This window comes from Artemia sp. Qi Xiang Cuo, chromosome 13 (genome assembly GCF_049724085.1).
Source record: "Artemia sp. Qi Xiang Cuo chromosome 13, ASM4972408v1, whole genome shotgun sequence".
In the NCBI taxonomy this organism is placed as follows: domain Eukaryota; kingdom Metazoa; phylum Arthropoda; class Branchiopoda; order Anostraca; family Artemiidae; genus Artemia; species Artemia sp. Qi Xiang Cuo.
In genome coordinates, this window is record NC_142806.1 from 43,340,504 (window position 1) to 43,364,776 (window position 24,273).

At 36.5% G+C, this 24,273-nt stretch overlaps 2 protein-coding genes across 2 annotated transcripts in view; one reads left to right on the forward strand and one right to left on the reverse strand.

The window, feature by feature from the left end:
- Nucleotides 1–5,979, forward strand: part of mRpS24 (mitochondrial ribosomal protein S24) — a 63,943-nt gene extending 57,964 nt beyond the window's left edge. The window contains exon 2 of the mRNA XM_089098634.1: nt 5,645–5,979. Within this exon, the coding sequence (XP_088954760.1) occupies nt 5,645–5,934 (290 nt within the window). The 3' untranslated portion in view covers nt 5,935–5,979. The remainder of the gene's footprint in view (nt 1–5,644) is intronic.
- A 1,219-nt stretch (nt 5,980–7,198) lies between these two features.
- pyd3 (beta-ureidopropionase pyd3) overlaps nt 7,199–24,273 on the reverse strand; it is a 61,567-nt gene continuing 44,492 nt past the window's right edge. The window contains exons 10-12 of the mRNA XM_089099401.1: nt 17,031–17,085; nt 11,374–11,467; nt 7,199–7,406 (exon numbers count right to left, since the gene is read on the reverse strand). Coding sequence (XP_088955527.1) covers nt 7,314–7,406; nt 11,374–11,467; nt 17,031–17,085 — 242 coding nt within the window. The 3' untranslated portion in view covers nt 7,199–7,313. The remainder of the gene's footprint in view (nt 7,407–11,373; nt 11,468–17,030; nt 17,086–24,273) is intronic.

Here is a 24,273-nt window from a genome sequence, read left to right on the forward strand (position 1 = left end):
TAAGTAGGATGATATCAATTGATTTGCAATAAACTTAGCTGCATTATTGTAGATTTGAATAAAATTAGTGTAAGATTAAACTATTTTCAAACCAAAAAGATCCCAATTCAGAAAAAGAATTACTGTCTGTTAGGAAAAAAGAGTCAGATGAGTGTGATCACTCCCAATAACATTTTAAAACCAGAGTTTGATTCAGGATGCTTATGAATTACTGTTGATAATATTTTATTCAGCTTAGGGCGTGCTTACTGAAGCCCAAGTACCTCGCTAAAGAATGTTTGTGAAAGTGCCCCATCAGAAATGCTAAGTGATTCGGAAAGCTAAAACAGAGGAAAGTAAAAACCTTTGGAAGACCCTGCTGCACCTTAATGCATTGAGCCAACTATCAAGATGGTAATTCTAATTAGAACAATTGCGAGGTGTAAAAATGTGCCTCTAACGGGAACGATCTTTGTAACCTCCAGGGCAAGAGTCCTAACTTATGCAAATAGTCCTGGGACCTGAGCCCCTAATCTTCCCTCGCCAGCTTCATAAATATAAACATGCTGCATGGCTTTGGACTATTGTCTGTTTAGAGATCATCCAGAAAATGGTCTTAAGTGATAAAACAAGATTAATGTTGAAGTGGCTTTAGTGGCTGGCCTTAAGATGGGTACTGTTATTGGATATAATTAACAAGGCCAATCTTTACAGCCCGCTTAACTTTATTAATTCGTGGCATTCACAAGTAATTGGCCAGTCAGAACCGTTTTATTCGTTTGGTTAGAACAAGAAAAAATCACAAATAGAATGTTTAACATTAATAGCAGTTTTTGATTATTATCAAAACTGCTTTTAAGGTCAAAATGTTAAGGTGGCAAGAAAAAACTGCTAAATTCTAGCTGGGGATAATGAAAAGGTGGGGATAGTGAGGATATACAGTATCCTTTTAAAATTTAACAGCTTTGCTTTGGAAACTTTTGAATAATTTAATGTAGCCTACTGATGGTTTTGTGAAAACTGTATGAAAAGAGGTGTTAGGAAAATATTGCAGCTGCTTACAAAGCTTACTGAATGGTGGATACTATGCAACACTACCTTGCTATTGGTTTTTTAGTGCTGATACTGTTTACATGGAACTGCTCAGAGTTTGCAGTTATAAAATAGACTTAAAACTTTTTGCACAACAATATTTTTTTAATGTACAATATTTCTATAAAATACTTGAAAAAGTGGAGTAGCATCCTTTTTGTCGATATTATAGTTTGCTTGAGAAGGTAAATAAAAACAAATCTTATTAAAAAAAAACACAATAATCAGTGATTTAAGTGGTCCATTCAATGAGGATGTTGTTGAAGAAAACCTTTTAACAATGCCTTTGTTACTTTTACTGAATTTATGTAGGCCTACCTGGTAGCCATGTGCCCTTGACATACCAGAATCACTTGAGGTGTGCAGCAGAGGTTATTCTGGGAAGCCATGCGTGAATAGCATAAGCCTACGATATCTCATGTATTTATTCACTCTACTTTTACAGCTAGTTATGCAAGAAGCTGAAAAGGGTCACAGTGTGAACATTGTTCTAAATGGAAGCATTCCATTAACTATCAGCTATCACAAGATCAAAATTAGGGCATGACCGTTATGGATTTTTTGGGCTCTGATGCCGATATACCGGTATCGCATTGATATAGTTTGCCGATAAATTTCCTTCCAAAAAAACCTTACCTATTGTTCTCAATTATTCACTTTGGATCCAAGTTGTAATGTAGAAAGCACAGCTTTTCAGAATTTTCTCCTTTCAAAGACCTTCCTTTATCATCATAAATGCTCCCAAGTGTGCTGAAAACTCTTTTGCTTGGGACAGAAGAGATACTTCCGAGCAAGTTGTGCCAGTCTCTTGAAACAACTGCTGTTATTTCGCCACCACTCTAACGGACAGCCTTTCTTTCCTGTCAGTGACATCCTCACTTGTGTACCTTTCCAGTTCCTGATCAGTATTATCTGCCGACACTTCTTCCTTACTTGTTGAAGTTGCAAGCGTGTTAACAAACAAGTAGTCATTCAAACTTGCTGTGCCTTCTCTACTTTGTTTTCAGTTTTTCTCCTCTTCTGTTGCAGTGGCTAACTTTGTTTCTTCCAACTTCTGACTCTGTCTTTCTTTTTGTAACCACCTATTAGTATTACTAAAATGCTTAAAATTTATTCGACTTTATTAATCCCGTCAGAATGTTATAAGAAGCTTATTTCAGTCTTCAGAAAAATGTATCTTTATCTCTGATTTAGCCTCTTGATTTAGGGGTTTGGGTGCTTGTATCTGGGATCCAGGAGACAAGCAAGAATAACTTCTCTGGTTGTATGTTCTTTAACTCACCATACATTTCAAACATTACTGCACCAGGTGTGAATTGACAAGTATTGACAACAAATATACTTTGACTTCATTTGAATCACCACTGCTGCTCTCTCCGTCAAGATCAGACTTAGCTGGTGGCTCCGCCCCCAAGGATACGACAAGCAAAAATTTTCTGAGGAATTCTGGCACCATCTTCTGGATAAGTTGCGCATAAAACAAATAAAAAAATCGGCCGATATCCGATAATAACACTGACCCCCATATTGGCCAGTCGATATATCGGTCGGGCCCTAATTAAAGTACATGACCAAGAATGTTAAAGGCTTTTGCCAATTGGGTTTCAATAATGTCCTTAGTTTTAGCCTACATTGTTTGCATATATCTAGCTTCCGATTTTCCTGTATACAATTTAAATTTTACTATTAGCTAGTGTTGTAACTGGTAAAATTGGTCATGGTAAAATTATGTATTTTACTTATTTTACCATAATTCTACGGACCCCCGTAAAATTGGTATTTTACGTAATTTACGTATTTTACCTATTTCACCGGTATTTTACGTATTTTACCGGCTTCTTACAGATTTTATTGATATATTTTACGACGGCTTGTAATTTAAGAGGAGAAAAGCGCGAAAAGGCTAACAGAAAAAGGATAGAATATGCTTTTGTTTTGTTTATAGCCCTGTGTTTCTGGTTTAGAAGGCCGTCTGCCTGACTTGGGTCTCTTATTATCAGAACAATAAAGTGTATTATAGTACAGCTAATTATAATTTTAAAATTGTGAAATATTAGCTGAAATAAAATTACATTAGTTCTGCGAAGTGTTAAAGATAGTAAGGGTTACAACCAGGATTGGCATATGACAAACAAGAAAAAGATAATACAACTGAATAGACGTGAAAAATGAGGGTAATGTCAGCCAGCAGAAATAAAGAAGCAAAATTGAAAGAGATAGATATTTTGTCGGGGACTTCCGCCAAGCCGTCTTCAGTTTTCAGAAAAAGAAGGAAGACTAACCTTTTGAATTAACTCTAGCTGAGCAGAAGAAAGACTGAATCAAACTGACCAAAAAACAAGCGAGAATAAATGAAAGACTTCACCAATTAGATTGGGCAAGAAATCTGCTTAGTGATTGACTTGGGTTGTCTACTGACCCAATTTTCATTAAAAGTGTGGTCAGATGATCTTAAATTAAAATGAAGAAAAATGTTCTTTGAATCCATCAATTTTTAATTATTGTACATTCGCAATTGGGTTTATAGTAATATCTCCAGTATCTCTACTTAAAGCAAGGTTTATGGATTTTTCTTAATTTCAATTGCCTTCCTAAAAGAATGTTGGAAGCCATTCGCTTTAAATGTTAAAGTTGCCTCATGAGAAAGAACTGGGGACCAAATGTTCTGGATTTTCAATAATGAGGAGGACCAAAGCAGAATTAATATCCTCATTTTTGTCTTAAATTTCACATCTCAGAGAAATATTGTATTCACGTCGTCTTTCCCCAGAAGCCGGCGAAGCCCTCATGGAAAATAGTCCCTCGGAATATACCCCTCCTCCGTGGAAAATCGCCCCCTATTTTACCCTTGGATGATTCCAGACTTTCATTACAAGAGAAATTGAAATTTCTACTCTCCTGTTTAAGTCAGGGACAATCGTATTGCATTACCTATGGTGAAGATCCATAAGGGTTCAATGTATTAGTGTTTTGTTCATTTATTTTTTCCCAGAGGCTTCATGTGGAAGGGGTGGTCGAATTAACTTTGGAGGGGGCTTAGTCAATTGGAAATCGAAAGTCCCAGTGCCCTTTCCTTAGATTTAGTCTGCTTTTTAACCATCAACCAATTGCTACCGAATCAATTGTTACTGACTATAGTGTCTAAAAGAAATTCTTATTCTAGTTTAACGGCCCATGTGTTTCAGCAGTTGTTTTGGAATAATTATCAGATAATTACAGCATTAGCTCTAAGGGAGATACGATTGGAGCATGGAGGGATAATTTGATATACAATCCTCAGGGCCATATCCAAGACTTTTGGGGGGGGGGCGAGCTTTGAAACAGGCGAGGTCACCTGAATCAGAATCTAATTCTGAAAGAGAGGAGCACGATTTGCAATCAAATCCTGTTGAAGACAGTCTTAATGACTTTGAAAGTGACTGAATGTTTCGCTCTTATGATCAAGTGTTTAGTTAATTAAAGTCATCAAAGTGTTAGAAATCTCTTTCTTTATTTATTCGGTACTTCTATGAATAATTCAAAAATAACATATATATGATACGAGGAATGTGGCTGAATACGGCAATTCAAATATTCGAGGTTGTTAGGGTAACACTTCTTTAGGTTTAGATATAGGGAAAAAATTACTACTATGATTTTACTTCCAAATAATAGTAAATTTATTTTATTTTTTATTCATTTTTTTTTTACAAAATAGACGTCCAAAATCAGGCACTGTCCAATTGCTGAGGTATTACCCTAGGCACAAAATTACTAGAGGGATAAACTTGACAGTTAATTAAATTGATAAACTAGATGAAGGGACATTAGCTTCTTTAAGTCAAAAAGAAGCAGAATCATAAAAAAAATTCATTAAAAGTTGTAAGTGATGCTTAAAAGGAAATGCTCAACTGGTCTTGTAGCTACTGGGCAACTCCAAAACACCAGTTTGACCCTTCATTTCCTAGAGAGTACATTATTTTACCAATTTATCTTATTTTACCAATTATACTTACCATTTTTTTTTACTTTACAACACTACTATTAGCCCGAATCATCAAAAGAACTTCTTACTCTCTGTCGAAATTATCTACAGAAAGTGTAGAAACAGTTTTTCTAGAAACGGTTTTAAACTTTTATGATTTAAACTCTAGAGCCCTATGTAAAAACTAAAAACGAGACAAAAGCCTGAACTATGAAAAACTGCACTAAAAACTGCCATGGACAAGTTTGTTTTGCATTGTCAGTGAAATAGATTTTGTTATTGGAAAGTTTTCAAAAACAACAATCGATGTTAACTTTGGCTGCTATAGCCTGCAGTTCTAGATCCTATTGTTTGATCAAAACCTAAAGATTTGGCCGTTGGTAAAACAGTAGGAACAATTAAGACCTAAAGGGGATTCTTGTAATTCCTTGCCAAGGTAAAAGAGTTATTGGCAATCAGAAACAGCTAGAAACCTTCCAGGAGAATCTTACCCTATTCCAGATAATGCTTAGCGTCCTAAGCCCCTAACTAGAAGTAGCAGTTTATTGAAAATTTTACTTAAATTTTCTTAATTTAAAGCTATGATTCACTTTAAAAATTTAATTTCAGGTAATCTCTGGGAAGGCTTACGATCTGCAGAAACTGCGGTGGAAGATATGTTTATTAGGAAGTTTATGAGTGGCACTTGGCATAATCTATTCGCATCCGAAATTATAATAAAACGACAGCATAATATGATTAGAATCGGTGGCATTATTACTCGAGATTTACCACCCAGAAAGTATTATTTTCTAATTGGTTATACCGAAGAGCTGCTTAGCTATTGGCTCCAGTGTCCTGTCAAGTTAGAACTACAAACTGTAGAATCAAAGCTTTCGGTTGTCTATGCTTACAAATAAATCGATCATATTTTTATGAGTTGTAATTAAAAGCTAGTTTGTATTTATTGCTAGTGCAAGTCGCTATTTGTTGTTTGATTCCCCTAAGTAATTGAAGTACATAGAATATGTTCATTCACTACAATAGCTTTCAGCTAACATGATCAGGTCAATAAAAACAAATAAATTAAATAATGCAAAGTGCTACATCATATGGCAACAGCAAAATCTAAAGTCGCTAATACTATTTTAAAGTTAATAGAATAAGCAGCGGCGTCAATTCATTAACTTTTTTTTTTTAGGGGGGGAATGTATTTTTCAGCCTATAGGGGAGGGGGCAAATTTGTCGTATTTTCATTTTTTTAATGCACATATAAAGAAGGTATTTTTCAATGAAAATATCCCCCCCCCCCAAAAAAAAAATGTAATTTCAAAATCGGGGGGGATATGCATCAAAGAACTACGGTATCTTTCTGCTGCCAAAGCCTTATTCTCTGAAAGTAAAATTTTACAGGCATTTTTTATAGTTATTCTCGAATCGTATGTTCTAGAATAACTAAAATCGGGAGGTTATATAATCGGGTTATCTTAATAGGGAGAAAAAGCATGATGGTGAAAGGTAGACTGTAGGTTTTTCTAGAAAAAAAAAGACAGAATAGCAATTGGATGAGAGGTGGATTAAAACAGGATTACTAGATTGGGTTCATCACTGCTAACTGCGGTACTCTGTATTCTTGAGCACTTGAAATCTTAGAAATTACATTTTCCTAAATTGCTTTTTGACAAAGAAAAATAACTGTTCTAATTTTAGTCTTATAAATCTGAGAAAAAACACAATTAGACCTCGGGTGGATTGAAAAGTCTCTTTAGCTTTTGCTGGAATGCTTCATTTTCTGTCTAACCTTGTTGTTTTTTTTAACTCCCTATAAAATGAATAGGATGAAATTCAGTTTCACCTATCTTGAAACGGTCTTATACTGTAAACCCGAGAAATTTTGATTTGTACAGATTATACAAATTTATTTTGAAATTTAAAATACGAGATTTCTTGGGGGGAATTAGACAATGTGCCCCTATGGCTGTGTGTAGTCTCGAGTGCCAATGTCGCGGAGGCCGTAGCATTTTTATGAAGAAAAGAAAAACTTCAGAAAATTTATTTTTTGGTAATTACTACTGGAGGGAGAGGGGAGTATAAAGCTTATGTCTGCTTCGTGGAAATAATCATAGTTACGAATTCAATCTTAATTTTTCCCAATCTGCATTCAACAAAAGAACAATACTGAGATTACAAATAAAATTATTATTTAAAAAGATGAGATAAAAACTGAAAATTTTTCTTCAGGGAATGCTTGACATTTTTTAAACATCGACTGTTTCCATATCACCGACCGATCGTTTGGTCAACCTTCTTTGACTTTCACACTGCGAGTATTTACCAGCTCCTTCCGCTTAGCAACTATAAGCATCTGACTCGCCTGATATAGCCAGTTAATCTATAAGACAAATATCGAAATATGTAAGAAAGAGGAAGACTAAATAAGAACATAAAGATTTTAAATCTAGAAAGCACATGGACTGGGCTAAGATTTAACAATAATAATAATTTTTTCCAACCCAATACAACAACTAAAGTTGAATAAAATAAAATAAGAAAAAAAGAGCAAAAATATTACGACAGAAATCGCATTTCTAGTAGAGCAGACGTATTAAATTGTGAAAAGGGCCTAATGAAAAAACAGCATTTTCTTTCAGCTTGGTAGTTGAAGACTCAAAAGATGAAAGTAAATCAGCCCCACCATATCTTCAGACAATAGCGGTTTTACGATACCAACTAGGAAGGTAAATCAAAAATTTACAATATATGAAATAAAGTATGTGAACCTCTTGCAGATCTTTTTTTCAGAAGCGGGTAAAGCCCTGTAAAAAACAAAACAGAATGATCACAAAAACCTGAATATAATTTAGCAAGACCCTTCCGAGAGTATCGGCCACGGTTAGGAACATTCTTAGCGTAACCGACTTTAAGCTTTCCTTTAACATCTCTAAGAAGTTGATTACACATGGCTGATATAATTGTACACACATGAATTCCTAGTCACCGTATCTGTTAAACAGAACGTATGGAAAAAAAGGTCACAATTCAATCTTTCAGAAACAGACTTGAACTGAAAACTAAATATTCACACCTCTATATTCAGTGAAAGATAAACAGAAACATATGAAAAATCAATTTAACGGAGGACACTAATCTGGTTTTAGTACGGCTTACAAGCAAAAGATCATTGACATAGGCACTATATGATGCGTCAGAAGAACCAAAAAGACACGTAGGCTCAATTCTCATGAGCCCATTGTGAATACAAGCTTTGAACAGTTAAGGTGATAACAGTATCACCTGATGAATACCAGATCTGACAGAAACATTCTCTGAAAACTCTCTACTTGACTTTAGCCTAAGATATGAATTACTATACCAAAATGGAGTAATTGAACTATTGAGCAGTTAACGCCGAAAACAATCAACGTGTGTCATACTTGTGCAAGGCAAATACTATCAAACGCTTTGGACAAGTCCAACGCACAAACCGATCAAAATTTTGAGATAGCCATTTAGTTCAGCACGGTCGAAAATATGATAACTATGTTTTTAGGATGACTTAATCCCCCGAAGTCCCCGGGGGGAGGGCTGAAAGTTATGAACTTTACCCAATGTTAACATATAGCATTGGTTATTGGGAAGTATACAGACATTTTCAGGGGGGGATTTTTTCTGGTAGGTGGGGGGTCGTATGGGAGGATCTTTCCATGAAGGAAGTTTTCATGGGGGAAGGGACATTGCTATGAAGCGGGTGCCGGATTTCCCAGCATTATTAAAGAAAAAAAAAATCAGAAATTAAGTAAAAAAAAAACAAGTTTATCAACTGAAAGTAAGGAGCAACATCAAACTTAAAACGAACAGAAAATATTACGTATATGATTGGGTTCACCCCTAAGTCAATATCTCACTCCTTAAACCAAATATTTTTCAGTACTTTCATAAGAGCTATTTATTCTAATTAACGGCCTTTGTGATAAAGGGGTCATTTTTAAAGAATTGGAACAAGATTCAAACTTTAGCTTAAAGAGCAAGGTATTGACTAGGGGGGCAAACCGCCTAATATTCGTAATAAAAATGTACGAATATAGAATTTCGTTACGTAAGTTAATTCGTAAGTTACGTATATTTATTACTAATAAAAACGTTCGTAAATAAAATTAAACAAGTTTCGAGAAAGCCATTTAACAAAATAAAAGTAAAATTTTTATGCAAATTTTGTTTTAATTATTCATGTACGGTGGGCCAAAAACAAAACCTGCCTTAATTAAAAAACGTTCAAAAATTAAATTAAAAAGAAACAAGTTTTTATAACTGAAAGTAAGGACGACGTTAAAACTTAAAACGAACAGAAATTATTCCGTATATGAAAGGGGCTGTCCCCTCCTCAACGCCTCGCTCTTTACGCTAAAGTTTGACTTTGTCACAACTCTATTTTTTTTAAATAAAAACTTTAGCGTAAAGAGCGAGGCGTTGTGGAGGGGACAGCCCCTTTCATATACGGAATAATTTCTGTTCGTTTTAAGTTTTAGCGTCGTTCCTTACTTTCAGTTAAAAAAACTTCTTTTTTTATTTAATTTTTAAGTATTTAGAGTCGACTGTTAACTTAGGTCGAAAGATTAAATGAGGTCTCGTGTTGAAAAATGTATCCTACCAGAAAATTTGATGTTTTGATAAAATTGTCTAGTTTAAATTTTTAAATAAGATATATATTGAAGATGACATCCATTTGCTGCTTTAAAATATGTGTTTGAGTCAGAATTAAAACCTTAAAAGCTTTTTTCTTCTTTCTTTTGCTTTATATGTTATTGTAAAATCAGTAAGTTTCTTTTAAAAAGAGTAACATTCAAGATTTCTTCTTTAATTTTAATACGGCATTAACAATTCTTGGCTTAGTCATTGGCGAAGTGGAGGGGTAAGGCCTTTTCTAGAAATCCATTGCCCCTTCCCCCTAGACATTGTTCGGTGAAAGTGCTAGAAAACGGTGGAGGAAGCTCACACTGCCTTTTTTTGAAAGGATAAATGAAGAAAAAATCAGTAATGGAAACAGATAATAATGTTATTGTACTTTCTCAACCGTTTTTAAAGTTTAAATACAACAAGCCACTCTCTTTAAGATATCAAGGAAAATATGACATGCGGAAAAACGTCTCGACTCCTAAGGAAAAATTTAAACTCTCTTTCTGAAAAATTTCTAGCCAAAATGGGAAGTTTTTGTTTGTTTGGCAACAAATCTACAATGGGCTTGCATTTTCTTCAATTGTTGACTGACAGTATTTATTGCAAAGATTGTTTTCTCCCCTAATGAGGTAGGCAGGTGTTAACAGAATATTCGTCATTTGATAGAGGGATTTTTCTGGATGGAAGAAGGCAATAGAAAAATATGAAAACCCCAAGAAAGTATTAATAATCGAGATTCCATGTTAAAAGCTATCGATTTTGTAAAACAAACTACAACCCAACTGGCCTATTATGACAAAACTAAAGAAGTAAAAAGGTCTATGGCCGGAAGGAAGAAAAAGAAGGATAATCAAACGAATGTTTCGTCTGTATACAATAAGCCACCCCGAGCATTGAAAAGAAGAAAGAGAAATATAGTACACTTTTTCAGGGATGATTACTATTCCCATAATATTGTTATACGAATATTAAACTTGAATGTAAAAAACAGGGAGGTGTACGAGGGAGTAACACCCTCCCTCGCATTTAAGGGAGCTTTGGTAGAAGAGCTCCTAGTACCAAACAGTAAGTGAACACTGACCCTTGTCAATAGAAAAAGAAACTCTAAAAACGAAGTTCTGATTGAAATATGCGCAACAACGAAATTAATTCTTAGTGCTGATTCTAAATATTTAAACGTATTAATTCTAAAGTTGTTCATCAAAGGCTATTGCCACATGGAAATCTGCATAATTTTAGAACTAGGAATACACTCTTCCGAAGTATAGAGCCCTAAGGGAACAAAAACTTAATACTTTTTGCGCTAAGTTTTGAGAGTGCTTTACTGAATGCCTGGTAAATTCAAAATGTTTAATTTAAAGATTGCCTTTGAAATAGGAAAATCCTTCAGTGGCCTGCAGAAAGTAAAACAAAATTCCTGAAGCTCTCAATAGTCTTTTATCGGTCATGAAATCAATGATTTTTACGGCACGATTTTAACCCTCTAAAAAACTTAGCTTTCAGTAAAGCGCTAGTTTTTTTTTACTCAATTTTACATTAAATTCAGAGATTATAAAGAGAACCTAGTTTTCTATGAGCATTATGCTTTTGACCTATGGTGAGATTCCTTGAGAAATAAAGGAAGAAAGAGAGAGATAGAGACAGAAAGAGAGAGAGATGCTATGAGCCGTATATCCATAACTTACGATAATAAACAGGGAGCAAAAACACAAAGGCATGGCCAAAACAACTGAAATGAACATCCCATTGCTGTCAAAATACTGCTCCTTTGAAAACAAACTATAAGTAAACAAATGTTGTAAGTATGCACTAAATTGTTTTAAGTTTTTTTTTCAATGTTTATTAACCCAGAAGTAAGCAAAAGAACAGAGCTTATTAAAAAAAATATTTAAAAATAAAAATAAACATACAAAATATGTAGGGTATAGGGTATAAGCACATAAAGTGGCGACTGCCTAAAATTTTGGTAACCTCTTATATTTGTTCGACGGATAATTCGAAATGTATTTTAAAACTGCACCCTATCTATTGGGAGTAGTCGCTGCCGCCCCATGTATCTGCCTGAGTATAATACAGCTGCACAGTCTCCTCCTACGCCTAAATCCCTGCTTCCCCACCTAAATATATTTTTATGAACTATTAATACGTCATTTGAGGATGTCCGGCAAGCAAGGTAGACAATTCCAATCAAAACGACTACATATTAAGAAAAAACAAACATAAAAGACGGAAAGAATAAATAGAACACAAAATAATTTAGCCAGTTTCAAAAGCCTCGTACAGCTTTAGACATATTAGGGGCGAAAACTTTAAAATCATAGCACATAAAGTAGCAACCAACTTGCAATATTACGCCGAATAGAAAGGACTATCAAGTACGGTGACTCTTTCAAGTTTTGTTTTTTATTGGTTGTCTTCTTTTAGTTTCTATCTTTGGTTTCTTTAATTCTTCTTGTTTACACACGGCTAATTTTAATTTATTCTTATTCCTCCTGATTCATTTTTTATATTTGCTCTGTTCACGACTTTCATTTTTCGTTTTCCTATTATTCATTATTTTTGTATTTCGTTTTACGATTTTTCAACCTTCGTTTTACATTGGAGACTGTTTAACAGAGTTATTTTCTGAGATATCTTCACTCTTCCCATTTTGTTATCTGTGCTTCCATATTGATCAAATTTTTCAAGAATATCTTGTCTATTAACAGTTATGCCATGAATGATAACCGGTTCCCTCAACGCATAACTGGTGGGCCACTTGTGATCCCTTTGCCAAGGACTTGCCTATCCAATCTTGAGTCTCAGGGAGAAACTCTCGCCCATTACCAGTCGCTACCTTTACCCTCCATCCCTGTACCCGGTAGCCCCATTCTCTATTCGTACCCTGCATTGGAATCTTCACTTATTTCATCCAAACCTTATTCCTGTGATATATATTCAGGTTTCATCTTCATTTGACACCGACGTTTGTTCTTTATAGAATTATGTCAGTGGAAAATTAGACTTAGAAAAAACTGTTTCATGTTTCACTTTGATTTTTACCTGATTTCCCTGTACCCCAATCGCTTTCGCGGATCCTTTATTTTCAACCATGGATGAATATAAGTTATGCCAAGGGGTAATTTGCGTTTTAATTGAAATGTGGAGTTGTTTTCACTGTTGGAGGCTAAGAAGCTAGTTTAGCCAATCCCTCTTGACGTCTGACATCGTCGAATATGCCAGAATCTGATTCTTCGCTTCTCTCAAATGTAAATTCGTGAGAGCGAAAAAAATTATGATTTAATCGTGCTATTAGACTAGGATTAGTCATGACCCAGAACCCATATGATTTCTTTGACTTTTTCCATTATGCTGGTGGGCTGGTGGGCTGGTGGATATATTAATTCCCCGGAGGCTATGCCTGAGAATTATTGAATCGAACTAGCACGACTATGTTCCACAAATCTCGCGGATTTCGGATTTCCCTTCTTCAAAATCACAATCTTGATGTAGAGGGCTATACAACCATAGTTTCAATTTGTTTGACAGAGACATTGAATGGTAATGGATCCTGAGCCAGGCAGATGATATGACAGTAAAACCTGTAGCCAAGTTTTAGCTGCAGTGGAAATTGACCTAAGAAGGAAGAGAATTTGATTTGGTGATTTTGAAGTTGGTTGTGTGAATTTTACGTTTTGCGTTTTTACCTTTTACGTTCTGACCAAGATGGCGTTCTGACCTTGGTGGCCATTCATCTTAGGATAGAGGTTTTGGGGTCCTTGGCCTTGTTTATCAGATAAATACCCTTTTTATAATCTTGATTTAATTTCTCTTTAAAATTAATACTTCAACCCTGGGCCTAGTTATTATTAAATATCCTTTCGCCCTGTTATATTCTCTCTTGGTTAACTCATTACGGTTAATGGGAAAGAATCCTCTAATTAGCTGACGTCTGAAAAATACAGGTGACCGGCGACTCATACTGGTAAATTATTTGAAAAAAACTACGTTTTCTAAAGAGTTACAGAGGCTGAGTTACAAGGTCGAACCTTAAAACGTACAGGGATTAGGAGGCACAGTTGGGGGGCTGCCGCCCCCAAACCCCCCCTTTCTCAGCCTTTAAATAAAAAAAACAGTTTGTTAAACTGAAAGTAAGGAGCGACATTAAATCTTAAAACTAACAAAAATTATTCCGTATATGAAAGGGGCTGTGCCCTCCTCAACGCCTCGCTCTTTACGCTAAAGTTTGTATTGTTTAAAAAAAAGAGTTGTGAGAAAGTCAAACTTTAGCGTAAAGAGCGAGGCGTTGAGGAGGGCACAGCCCCTTTCATATACGGAATAATTTCTGTTCTTTTTAAGATTTAATATCGCTCCTTACTTTCAGCTTAAAAAACTTTTTTTTTTATTTAAAGGCTGCGAAAGCGGGGGTTTGGGGGGTGGCAGCCCCCCAACTGTGCCTCCTAATCCCTGTACGTTTTAAGGTTTGACCTAGTAACTCAGCCTCTTTAACTCTTTAGAAAAGGTAATTTTTTTCAAATAATTTCTGCACGTTTTTGTACAGTTTATTACTTATTATTGCTTGACTAACTGTTAGCTGATTTGACAGCTTGGGGGCTCTTATAGGAAAACGAGCCCGCGTTTTCGCGGGCTCTTATGGGGAAACGATAAGAGCCCGCTTATAGCAGGCTCTTATAGGAAAACGAGGTTTTTCGTAAATGTAAATTCGGGGGATAATTTTTTCGGTCTGAAAATATCAAAAGGCCCTAACAGGTCGAATTCTGCTTCAAATGAGTCCTAATTCATCCGGATCAGTTGCCAACTGTGGCCTGTAAGCGTGGATAACAAAAAAAAAGAGAAATGATTTTTAAGTGGCTATATTTGGTTTTTGAAAACAGAACAGGAAGGAGTGATTGGATAGAGCTGAAATTTTGAGTACAAACTCCCGGGCTATAGAAAAGCTCACCCTCTAAATTTCAGCCCAATCGAACATCTTCTAAGGGGGGACTGTGGTGGGAGGGTCAAAACTTCCGGCCCAGTTTACCCCATGAAGATAAAGTCGGAGGAGGATGAAATTTTGCATGTTTCTTAGTTTGATTTTGGGCTACAAAATGCGATCACCGCCGTCTCTCTGCGACCTCTAGGACCTGAAATCGCTTAACATTGTGGTGGGTCGCCTCTTTATAGAGGCATAAGTGTGCCTCCTTGATAAATTTAGCGTGCAAAATCAAAGAGAAAATTTTGTGCTTCAATTTGAAGGGGCCGTATATTGCCTTTGGTCAGAGCTACGCAAACCTTCGTGCACGGAGGCGACTCGCAAAGTGTTTAGTTAATTTTGAATTGATTTTTAGCTAGCTCGTTTTGTGCGTTTGGTCTGAATAGTAAGCTTTGTTTTTCTTTCTACTGTGCTTCTTTTTTTGACTAGCCTAGGTAGAGTCTAGAGAGACAGAGAGAAAATTGTTTTGGTATAGGAAAAGTTTCCTATATTATGCGAGATAGTTTTCCTGAGGGAAAGTAAGAGCTCTAGAGGAGGAATTTAAGGATGATGATTTAGGCCCTTACAGCGTCACCTTGGGCCAAATAATGTGGCACATACATAACACGGAAAGTACACTTGCCGTATCCCTATTGGTTATCGGAAATAAGCAAGGACAGAACTCGTAGAATCCGTGGCGCGTTACAGTTGATTGTGGTATCGCGGTGGCAGAGGATTCACGCAAGTGCCGTCAGCACTGAACATGGTATCCCATTAGATTTAGGAGCATTGGGGGCACAATAGTCCACGAGAGACAGTGAACCGCTTGACCACGATACTATATCCTAGTACCATCAGTAGTGGCACTGGTGGTGCTGTGCCACGTACCCAGGCAGTACAAGATGACTACACGGGTGGTGCTATATTTTTCTCGAAATCAGCTTAGTAGTTTTTTCCTGAAAATTGGCACACTAGCATTTTCTGGCCTAAATAAACGATCTAGATAGGACGACTTTGGGAAAAGTCACTTAGAGCCTTAATTCTGGGAAAAATCTTTTCTTCATATGAATGACGTCCCATTCATATGCATTTAAAGAACAACTTACATCATTTTCCCCAGGGGCGATCGTATCGTTATTGGTATCTATGAAGCATGCATGATTATACAAGATGACGGATGAATCCGAACGGCTGAAGAAAAAGGCATAAAAAATGTCTGAAGTAATGGTGAACGAAAATGAAGCATAACAAAATCTGCGGCTAGAAGATATCCAGAATCAAATCCAATAGAGGTTATAATTCTGAGAAGGATAAACAGGAAGGAGGAATTGAATTCACGGTAGAATTTCTTGATTCAATTGAAATCGCTGATTTACAGCCCTATGACTTAAAATTACGAATAACAGGATAATTATGATAATACATAATTAGATATTCCAGAAGGTGTTGACAGTGGAACATGCCTGGTTGTAACTGAATTATATAATGATATAATTAAAGCAAAAATAATTACTGGGGAAAGCAGGAAAAGAAGCTTTTTAGGTATCTATAACGTCACGCAAATTACACAAAATTATGAATGAATCTGAAAAGCAAAAGTCATGGGAAAAGTGTCCGAGGTAACGATGATCAGAAAGGAAGCACAGCGAAATCTGCGGTTATTCAAAATACGACAACAAGCATCACACCGAATCGGAAGCAAAAATGACGCGCATTGAAATCTGCGGTTAGAAGAGAAACTAAGCAAAAATCACAACGAATCGAAAACGAAAATAATGCACAACGAAATTTGCGCTAAGAAGACGCGACAACGAGCCAATGAATCGCAAACCAGAATGATGCATAACAAAATCTGCGGTTAGAAGAAATGAGACAACGAGCATGATCAATGGAATAGAAAGAATTCGAAAAGTAATCAGAAATATAATGGAATGAAGAAACGCGTTATTTTAACGTCGCTTAAAAAATAAGTAAGTTAGATTCGTGCTGAGAATACCAATCGTCTCCCAGGAGAAAACAAATCCTACGAAAGTTATGATTCTGTGAAGGATAAATAGGAAAGAGGAATTGAATTAACACCAACATTTGTTAATTCAATTCAAATTTTTGATTTGCCACCCCATGACTTAAAAAAATACGGAATGGCATGACAATTATGCTTATATATAATTCGAGAATCACATATCTCTATGTATAAAAATAGATCTAATTAGATAAAGAAGATTAGAGACTGTGAATCTCCCAGAAGGAATTCATCCCCAAGCTCAAGAGTAGTATGAAGACCCCCCCCCCCCAAGAAAAATGAAAATTGAGGTTGAACTGCAATTACGCTGAAATTGAAATTACTGGCGATTACATGTAGAAATACAAAAAAAAAAAAAATATAAATACCTCCAATTTCTCGCGGCAATTTCATTCAGTTTCTCAGCACAAGCGACAAGAAACACTGAAAGACAATACATATCAATAAGACATTGCATAATATTGTTTAAAGTTAAAATTCGGATTAAATTCCTTGTAAATTTGCTTTATTTGATATGAATGCACAAAAATCATTGTAATAATCCTAGGTCACTCCAAAATCAAATCAGTGGCGTAGCCAGGGGTATAGCAAGGTAACCTTTGTTTTATAGTCAAGATAAAACTATTGTTTGGTAAAAACGCAAAAAAACAAACAATAATAATCTTAGTTCATTCTAGAATTAAATCAGAGGCGTAGCCAGGGACATAGCATTAAAACCTTTTTTTATAGCGAAAATAAAAGAATTACATATTTTATAGAATACTCTAAGACCTCCTATAATATTCTCCTGGCTTTATAACTAAAGCAAAGCATGTGCGGGTTAAGAAACAAAAACATAACGATAGTCTACAAGCTTCAACCCATAGGGGTCTAAGAATAAACAGTAGCTTAATAATATAGAAATTCAAAGGAAGAGAAATGGAAAACATTAAAGAGAGAAAAGGTACAAATAGAAGAAAATAAGGAAGACAAAGCCTAAACTTTTTTGAACGGGCCTTTTTCTGGAGGTGGGGGAGGTCATATAGAAGTGGCCATGTATATTTCGTCAGTGTCTTTTCTTTTCTTTCTTGGCAACTCAACTCTTACTATTACTTTATAATCAGAAGGCCTATCTAAAAATTGTTCCAAATGGTTTGTATAAAGAGGGATTGTTGTACCTCAAACAAGCAGAAGTTGCAAAATAAGTCTAGCTTATTGTGTTATTCTTTTCAATCAATCCCATTCATAGACAGTATAATAGCGCTGCCTAAGTAGAGAGCGACTTGGGTTCATTGATCTTTCTTTTTTTTTACCATGCACCTTCGTATGGAAGGAATTCCTGTTAGAAACTTAGAAGCGGTTCATTCGATTAGAAACTGAAAGTTCTAGTGCCCTTTCCAAGAGTCAAAAGTGATTAGAGGGCAATCCCACGCCCTTTTTTAGCTACCTCCTCTCTTTAACCCCAAAGACATCTGATCAAAATCTTGAGATAGCTATTTTGTTCAGAGCAGTCGGAAGTTGCAACAAATATGCCTGCAAGGATAACATGACCCCCCTCCACAACCCTTGGAGAAGGGAGCATGTTTGATTCTGAGTGTCCGAAAAGCCTAAGGGTATTAAGGTGAAACTTTCAGGTAATGTTGAGAGAGATACTGAACTAAATCAAGACGCCATGTGCATCAAGTTTGTCAAAAGGGTGTATCTTCCATATCTCAAGAACGGCTAAGGGTATTAAATTGAAACTTTCAGGCCATACTGAGCTAAATCAAAACACACTACGTGCACCAGGTTGTCAAAAGGACGCACCTGCAATATTTCAGGAACGGCTAAGGCTCTTAAGTTGAAGCTCCCATGGGATGTTAAAACAAATCAAGAAACACTATGACTACCTAAGCTGTGAAAAGGGTGTCAAAAAGACACTAGGTAGCCAATTCCAGGTTGTCAAAAAGGCGTATCCGCAATTTCTCGGGAACAGCTAAAGATATTAAGTTGAAACCTTCCATAAATGTTGAGGGGGATATTGAACTAAATCAAAACACTATTTCTATCGAGGTTGTCAAAAGGGCATATCTAAAAAATATCACGGACAGCTAAGGTATTACATTCAAATTTTAGTGTTTGTGTAAAAGACACTATGTGGGGTTATCTGCAATACCCCCAAAAGGGAAATAGGTTTTAGAAATAGGATATTAAAAGTTTTAGTGTTTTTTTTTAAGAATCGAAAGTGATTCAAAAGCAAACAGCTCCTCTCCTACGCCGTCTTTCATACCCGATCCCACCAGTCCCAAAACATCCGATGAAAATTTTGAGATAGTCTCTTTCCTCAAAATACTGGAAAGGTTCAACAAATGTGTCTCCGGGGATGACATGACCCCCCCAGCCCCTGTAACAAGGATCGTAAATTATGCAAGTTGACCATTATTTACGCATAAACTTTATAATGAAAAAGGGAGACATGTTTGACCTTTGGTGTCCGACTAGTTCGGAAGTTTCTGATATCATTTTTTGGCGAAGAAAATATACATCTTGATGGCGTAGGAGGAGTCTCAAAATTGGCCTTAAAAATTCTTTTTCTAACTAGTTTTATTTCAAGTGAGCTCTTATGGATCGTTCGCTAGGTCAAGATTATGATAGTTTCCTAGACACAGATACATGAGTAAATCAAAAGACGCTATGCGAACCTGATTTTTTTAATTATTTACAAAATCTGGGGAATTCCCAAACTACTACTACTACTACTTCTAAAAACTCACCGCAGCACCAAGCCGTCTGAGGCCCACACAGCTACGCACGCTCCTCCTCCATCATAATCTGTTCAAAGCCTCCCTTTTTACAACCTCCCAGGAAGTTCCCATTTCCTTTAAATCTTTCTTTGTGACGTCCTCCCACCCAAGACGGGACAACCTTTCTTTCATTATAGCCCTAGACAGCGGTATTGAACCAGATTTTTCGTATAGCCTATTGTTTGAAATACGGTCAGTCAGCCGGTACCCAGAGCAATCCGTAAGCAAAACATCTACCAAATCTTCCTCCGCTTTTCGGAGCGCCCATGCTTCAGAGCGATTTTTGCCCACTGTCATGACTGTAGCTTCCAATATTCTAATCTTGGTTTGCAGACTTATTTTCCTATTCTTCCAAACTTTTTTTAACTGTGAAAAAACACCCTAAGCCTTGGCTATTCTACTTTTAACATCTTCACTGCTCCAAAATCTTTACTAATAAGAATACCAAGGTAAGTGAAGCTGCCCACCTGATCCATCTTTTCGTTACCCAATGTCACCTTTTCATCTTCGCTTATTCCTAGCCTTAGTGACTTAGTCTTCTTAACATTAATTTTCAAACCTATTCTAGCACCCTGAATTCGCAAAAGCTCTAAAAGTTCATTCATTTTGTTAACACTTTCATCTAGGATGCTTAAATCATCAGTTAGATCTAAATCCAAGAGAATTTTTCCTCCCCATTTGATTCCGTGGTCTCCCATTGCCTTTTCTGTGCTCCTTAAGACAAGGTCCATCAAAATAATCCATATAAAGGGGGATAGAACACAACCCTATATAACTCCAGATTTAATACAAAACCAGCTGCTAACCTCATTTCCTACCTTAACCGCAGCAGTGTTATTCTCGTATATAGCACGATCACTTTAATGTGTTTGTCTGGTATACCATACAAGGATAAAACCTTTACTAAAGCTCCTCTATCAACAGAATCGAACGCATACTCATAATCTATACAACTGAGGACCAAAGGTGTTTGACAACTCAGGCACTTCTCGATTATTAGCCTAAGAGTGAAAATTTGGTCGACACATCCTCTACCTTTTCTAAAACCCCACTGCTCTTCTCTTAAAACTTTGTCTACAGCATCTCTCAGTCTAAAAAGTATCATATTACTAAGTAATTTGTTACCTACAAAGACTAGTCTAATTCCTCGATAGTTACCACACTCATTCTTATCAAGTGGCTTAATTAAGGTTTTCCTAAAATCGTTAGGTCCTTCCCCTTTTTCAAAAACCATATACATAATCTTCAGTAACTTACTTCTGACCGCAGAGCGATTATATATAAGATACACATATACCACAGTATCAGCAACTGAGGCATCATTACTTTTTAATCATTTTAGTACTATCGCTAATTCTTCCTCACAAAAAAAATATTCTGTCGCGTTCAAGGTATCACAAAATTTTTCATTTTCCTCTATATTTTTTCCTGCAACGCCATCTCGGTTTAGCCAATTCTCAAAATGTTCTACCCATCTCCCTGTAACTCTTTCCTTATCGCTAGTTATGGCCCCGTTCCAGTCTTTAACTGGGACAGGTCCGGATTGACTACTCCATCTCAATTTATTAACATGCCAGTACAATATTTTATTATTATGCCGTCTAGCTGCATCTTCCAGATCCTCATCAATCTTATCCATGGCCTCCAATTCACACCTCCTTAGTTCATATTTTAATGCTTTCTCCACTTTCTTTACATTCCTTTTGTTTTCATATGATCTATCACTCAGATAATTCTTGTACAAGTCCCTTCTCCTTTCAATTAAACACAAAGCTTGTTCATTAAAATTCTTAGCTGCAGTCCTAGCTTTCTTCCCTAAGACCCTTCAGCAACCTCAGAAATTATTTTTCCACACTGGAAAAATAATTTTTCCATATTATCTTCCACACTGTCAAATTTTGAACTTTTAAGTTTAATATTCAACTGTCCCTGGAAAGTTCTCTCAAATTATCATCCTGGAGTCTACCAATATCATAACTTCCCAGGAGGTAGCTACCTTTACGAAATTAACCCTAGACACTACTAGATGGTGATCTTTACCTTTAAAATCAGTAACACCACTCCTATATACCCTAGTATCTTGTATTGATCCTGCCAGTCTTCGGTTTACTATAACATAGTCAATAAGGTTTGCTGTCTTACCATTGGACATTTTTCGACCAAACATCGTATTGGTTATAAGATTGTTATACCTATAAAATTGCAAAAGTCTGTATCCATTACTGTATTCTTTTCCTACACCAAATTTACCTAGGATACCATCTTTCCCTATTTCTACCGACCTGGGTGTTAAAATCTCCTAGTAAAGACATCATATTTCTACCTGGGACCCTGTCTATTTGCTCCTGTAACTGTAAGTAAAGTTCATCTCAGTCATTAGTATCTCCGTCACTCAGTTTTACAGGGACATATACTACTATAACTGATACCCTGAACTTTTTAGTTATAAAATGAGCAATTAGTATTCTATTATTAATACCTTAACAGCCTAAAGAAGACTTAGCAGCTTACTTATTCATCATCAGTCCTACTCCCTGTCTATGTACCCCATCCTTCCTGCCTGAGTAAACAAATTCTATATGATCTAATTTCATGCTTCTTACCCCTGAGATATGTGTTTCTGAAACTCCTGATAAGTCCAGTTCAAATCGTCTGAATTCGTCAGTCAAAATGTCGATAGGATAGTCATTTTTTAACGACGTAATATTCCAAGTTATTATTTTCATGTTCTTTAAATCATTGAAGTTGTTTTGGCCTCAAGAAAAGCAATGATCACGAATACCAGTGCAGGACGGGGATCACAGATCTTCTCAAGTCTACACCGAAGTGCTTAAGAACCGGACAGTGCTTAGAGCCGGACAGCAAGAAGTCCCTGGGACCTCCAGTATGAATGGAGGCTTTGTGCAATCCTGGGCCATTCTTGATCACAACATGGTTTTCAGCACTTGGCGATGGTCTTCTATCAACAATAGCCTACACAGAAAATTTAAAGTCTATTACTTCTGACTCATTATATAATCATGCCTACAAATATTATGCTACTACGGGGAGGCAACCCATAGTAGATAAATTAGCTAGGGACAGGTTTCTCAGCCTGAAAACACCAGTCAAAACAGACCAATCCCAGAAGAATTGTCCATTAATCAGAATCCCGTGCGAATGTTGTGTCGTTTACTAAGCTATAACTTCCTCGAGGGGCGGCACTCTTCAACTGGGAATAAAGTTGACCACAAGGTTCCCAGACTTGCAGGTATTACGAAAGAGTCAAGGCAGCCCTTTGCCGAAGCCGTTGCCCAAAGGTCTGGATCTTACATCCTGCCGCAGTTTTCCTCCTATAGAGGATCCTCCCGCGATGGTGTTCTGCATCACCATGCAATTTCCCCATTACTCGGAGAAGGTCTGTAACTCAGGGGACGTGTTGAAACACCCATGGGCCCTATTGAGTGTATCTTTGAGGGGCCTTCTCGCTCCTCCGACTGTATTTATGGCCCCGGACGAGGGTACCAGTTTCTATTATGGACCGTCAGGGAGAAGGTCCCCGTTGGTCCGTCCCTCCTATGAAGGTACCCTATATATCTGTAGGGCGTTCCACTATCGCCAACTGAGGACACGCTGAGTGGCCTGGGGGAGGCCCCTTAAAGCTGCCAAATGGTATATACACTCTGTATCTTAGATAAATCAACAGTTTGTATCAATTTGTAATATTGAGTATTAACTTTAGAACACAAATTCACATTATAGCCTATATTTGCACAATAGGGGGGGGGAGGCTAGATTCCAAATGCATCAAGTTAAACTTTGAGGGAGTGTTCGAGGGCCAATTGGATTTATAATTTTTACTTGGGGGAGGGGTAAAGATACTATTTGTGTCCTGCTCCTAAAAATTGCATATATGTAACAAATTGGCAAAGCCTGGGGGATGAAGTTAAAAATTTCAGGCACTGTTGGAGAAAGTAAGGGACAAGGATGGACAAGGGAATTCAAGTTTAGTTTAGGGGGGAATAAGAAAGGGCTTGCCACTTTTTGTCCTTAACCCATTCACAAACCACGTTTTTGCACTAAAGCTTTTATTACACTTATAATTTATGCACGGTTAAGTAGCTAGATAGATCAAAAGGCATTATGTGCTACCAAGTTCTCAATATGGCGCAAATGCAAAATCTACTTACGGTTTAGGGTAGCCTGTTAGATTGCAACTTTTGGGGAGTGCTGGCGGTGAGACAAACGGACACTTAATTGTGACTTGAGGAGCTATTTGGAAATGCTGAGGGGAAGTGGACGCTAAATTGTAGCTTGGAGGAATGGGTAGAGCTAAATCAAAACGCACTATATACGTCTAGGTTTTCAAAATGTTATAACTACAAAGTCTCTGAAACACAAAATAACAGCTTAAAGGGCCCATTAGAAACATTGAGGGAATATTAGACAGAGGGGGGAGGGACAATTGAATTTAAAATTTTGACTTGGTCGACAAAGGGGATTTTATCACGGACAATAAATTTTTGAAAAATGTAATTCTATCAATCTATGAGCAATGCATTCTATTTTTATACTGATTTGATTTAGATTTTTCAGACCACGAAGACACCTCAATTACAATTCCAGATATCAGGAAACAAATCGGGTTGATGTGATTATTGACATCCAGTTTTTATCTTGATTGTGTAAAGAACAAAAAATACTTAAAAAATGAGCTCAAGATGGATTTATTGATACAAAAAAAAACACTTAAAATAAGATATAACACAACAAGATTCTTATAAAAAAAGTGGTCAATCAGTATTTGTCTATATTCAAGGTTGTAAAAGGATGGGATTCAGGGCGGCTTCAGCCTAAAAAACGGCCAAAA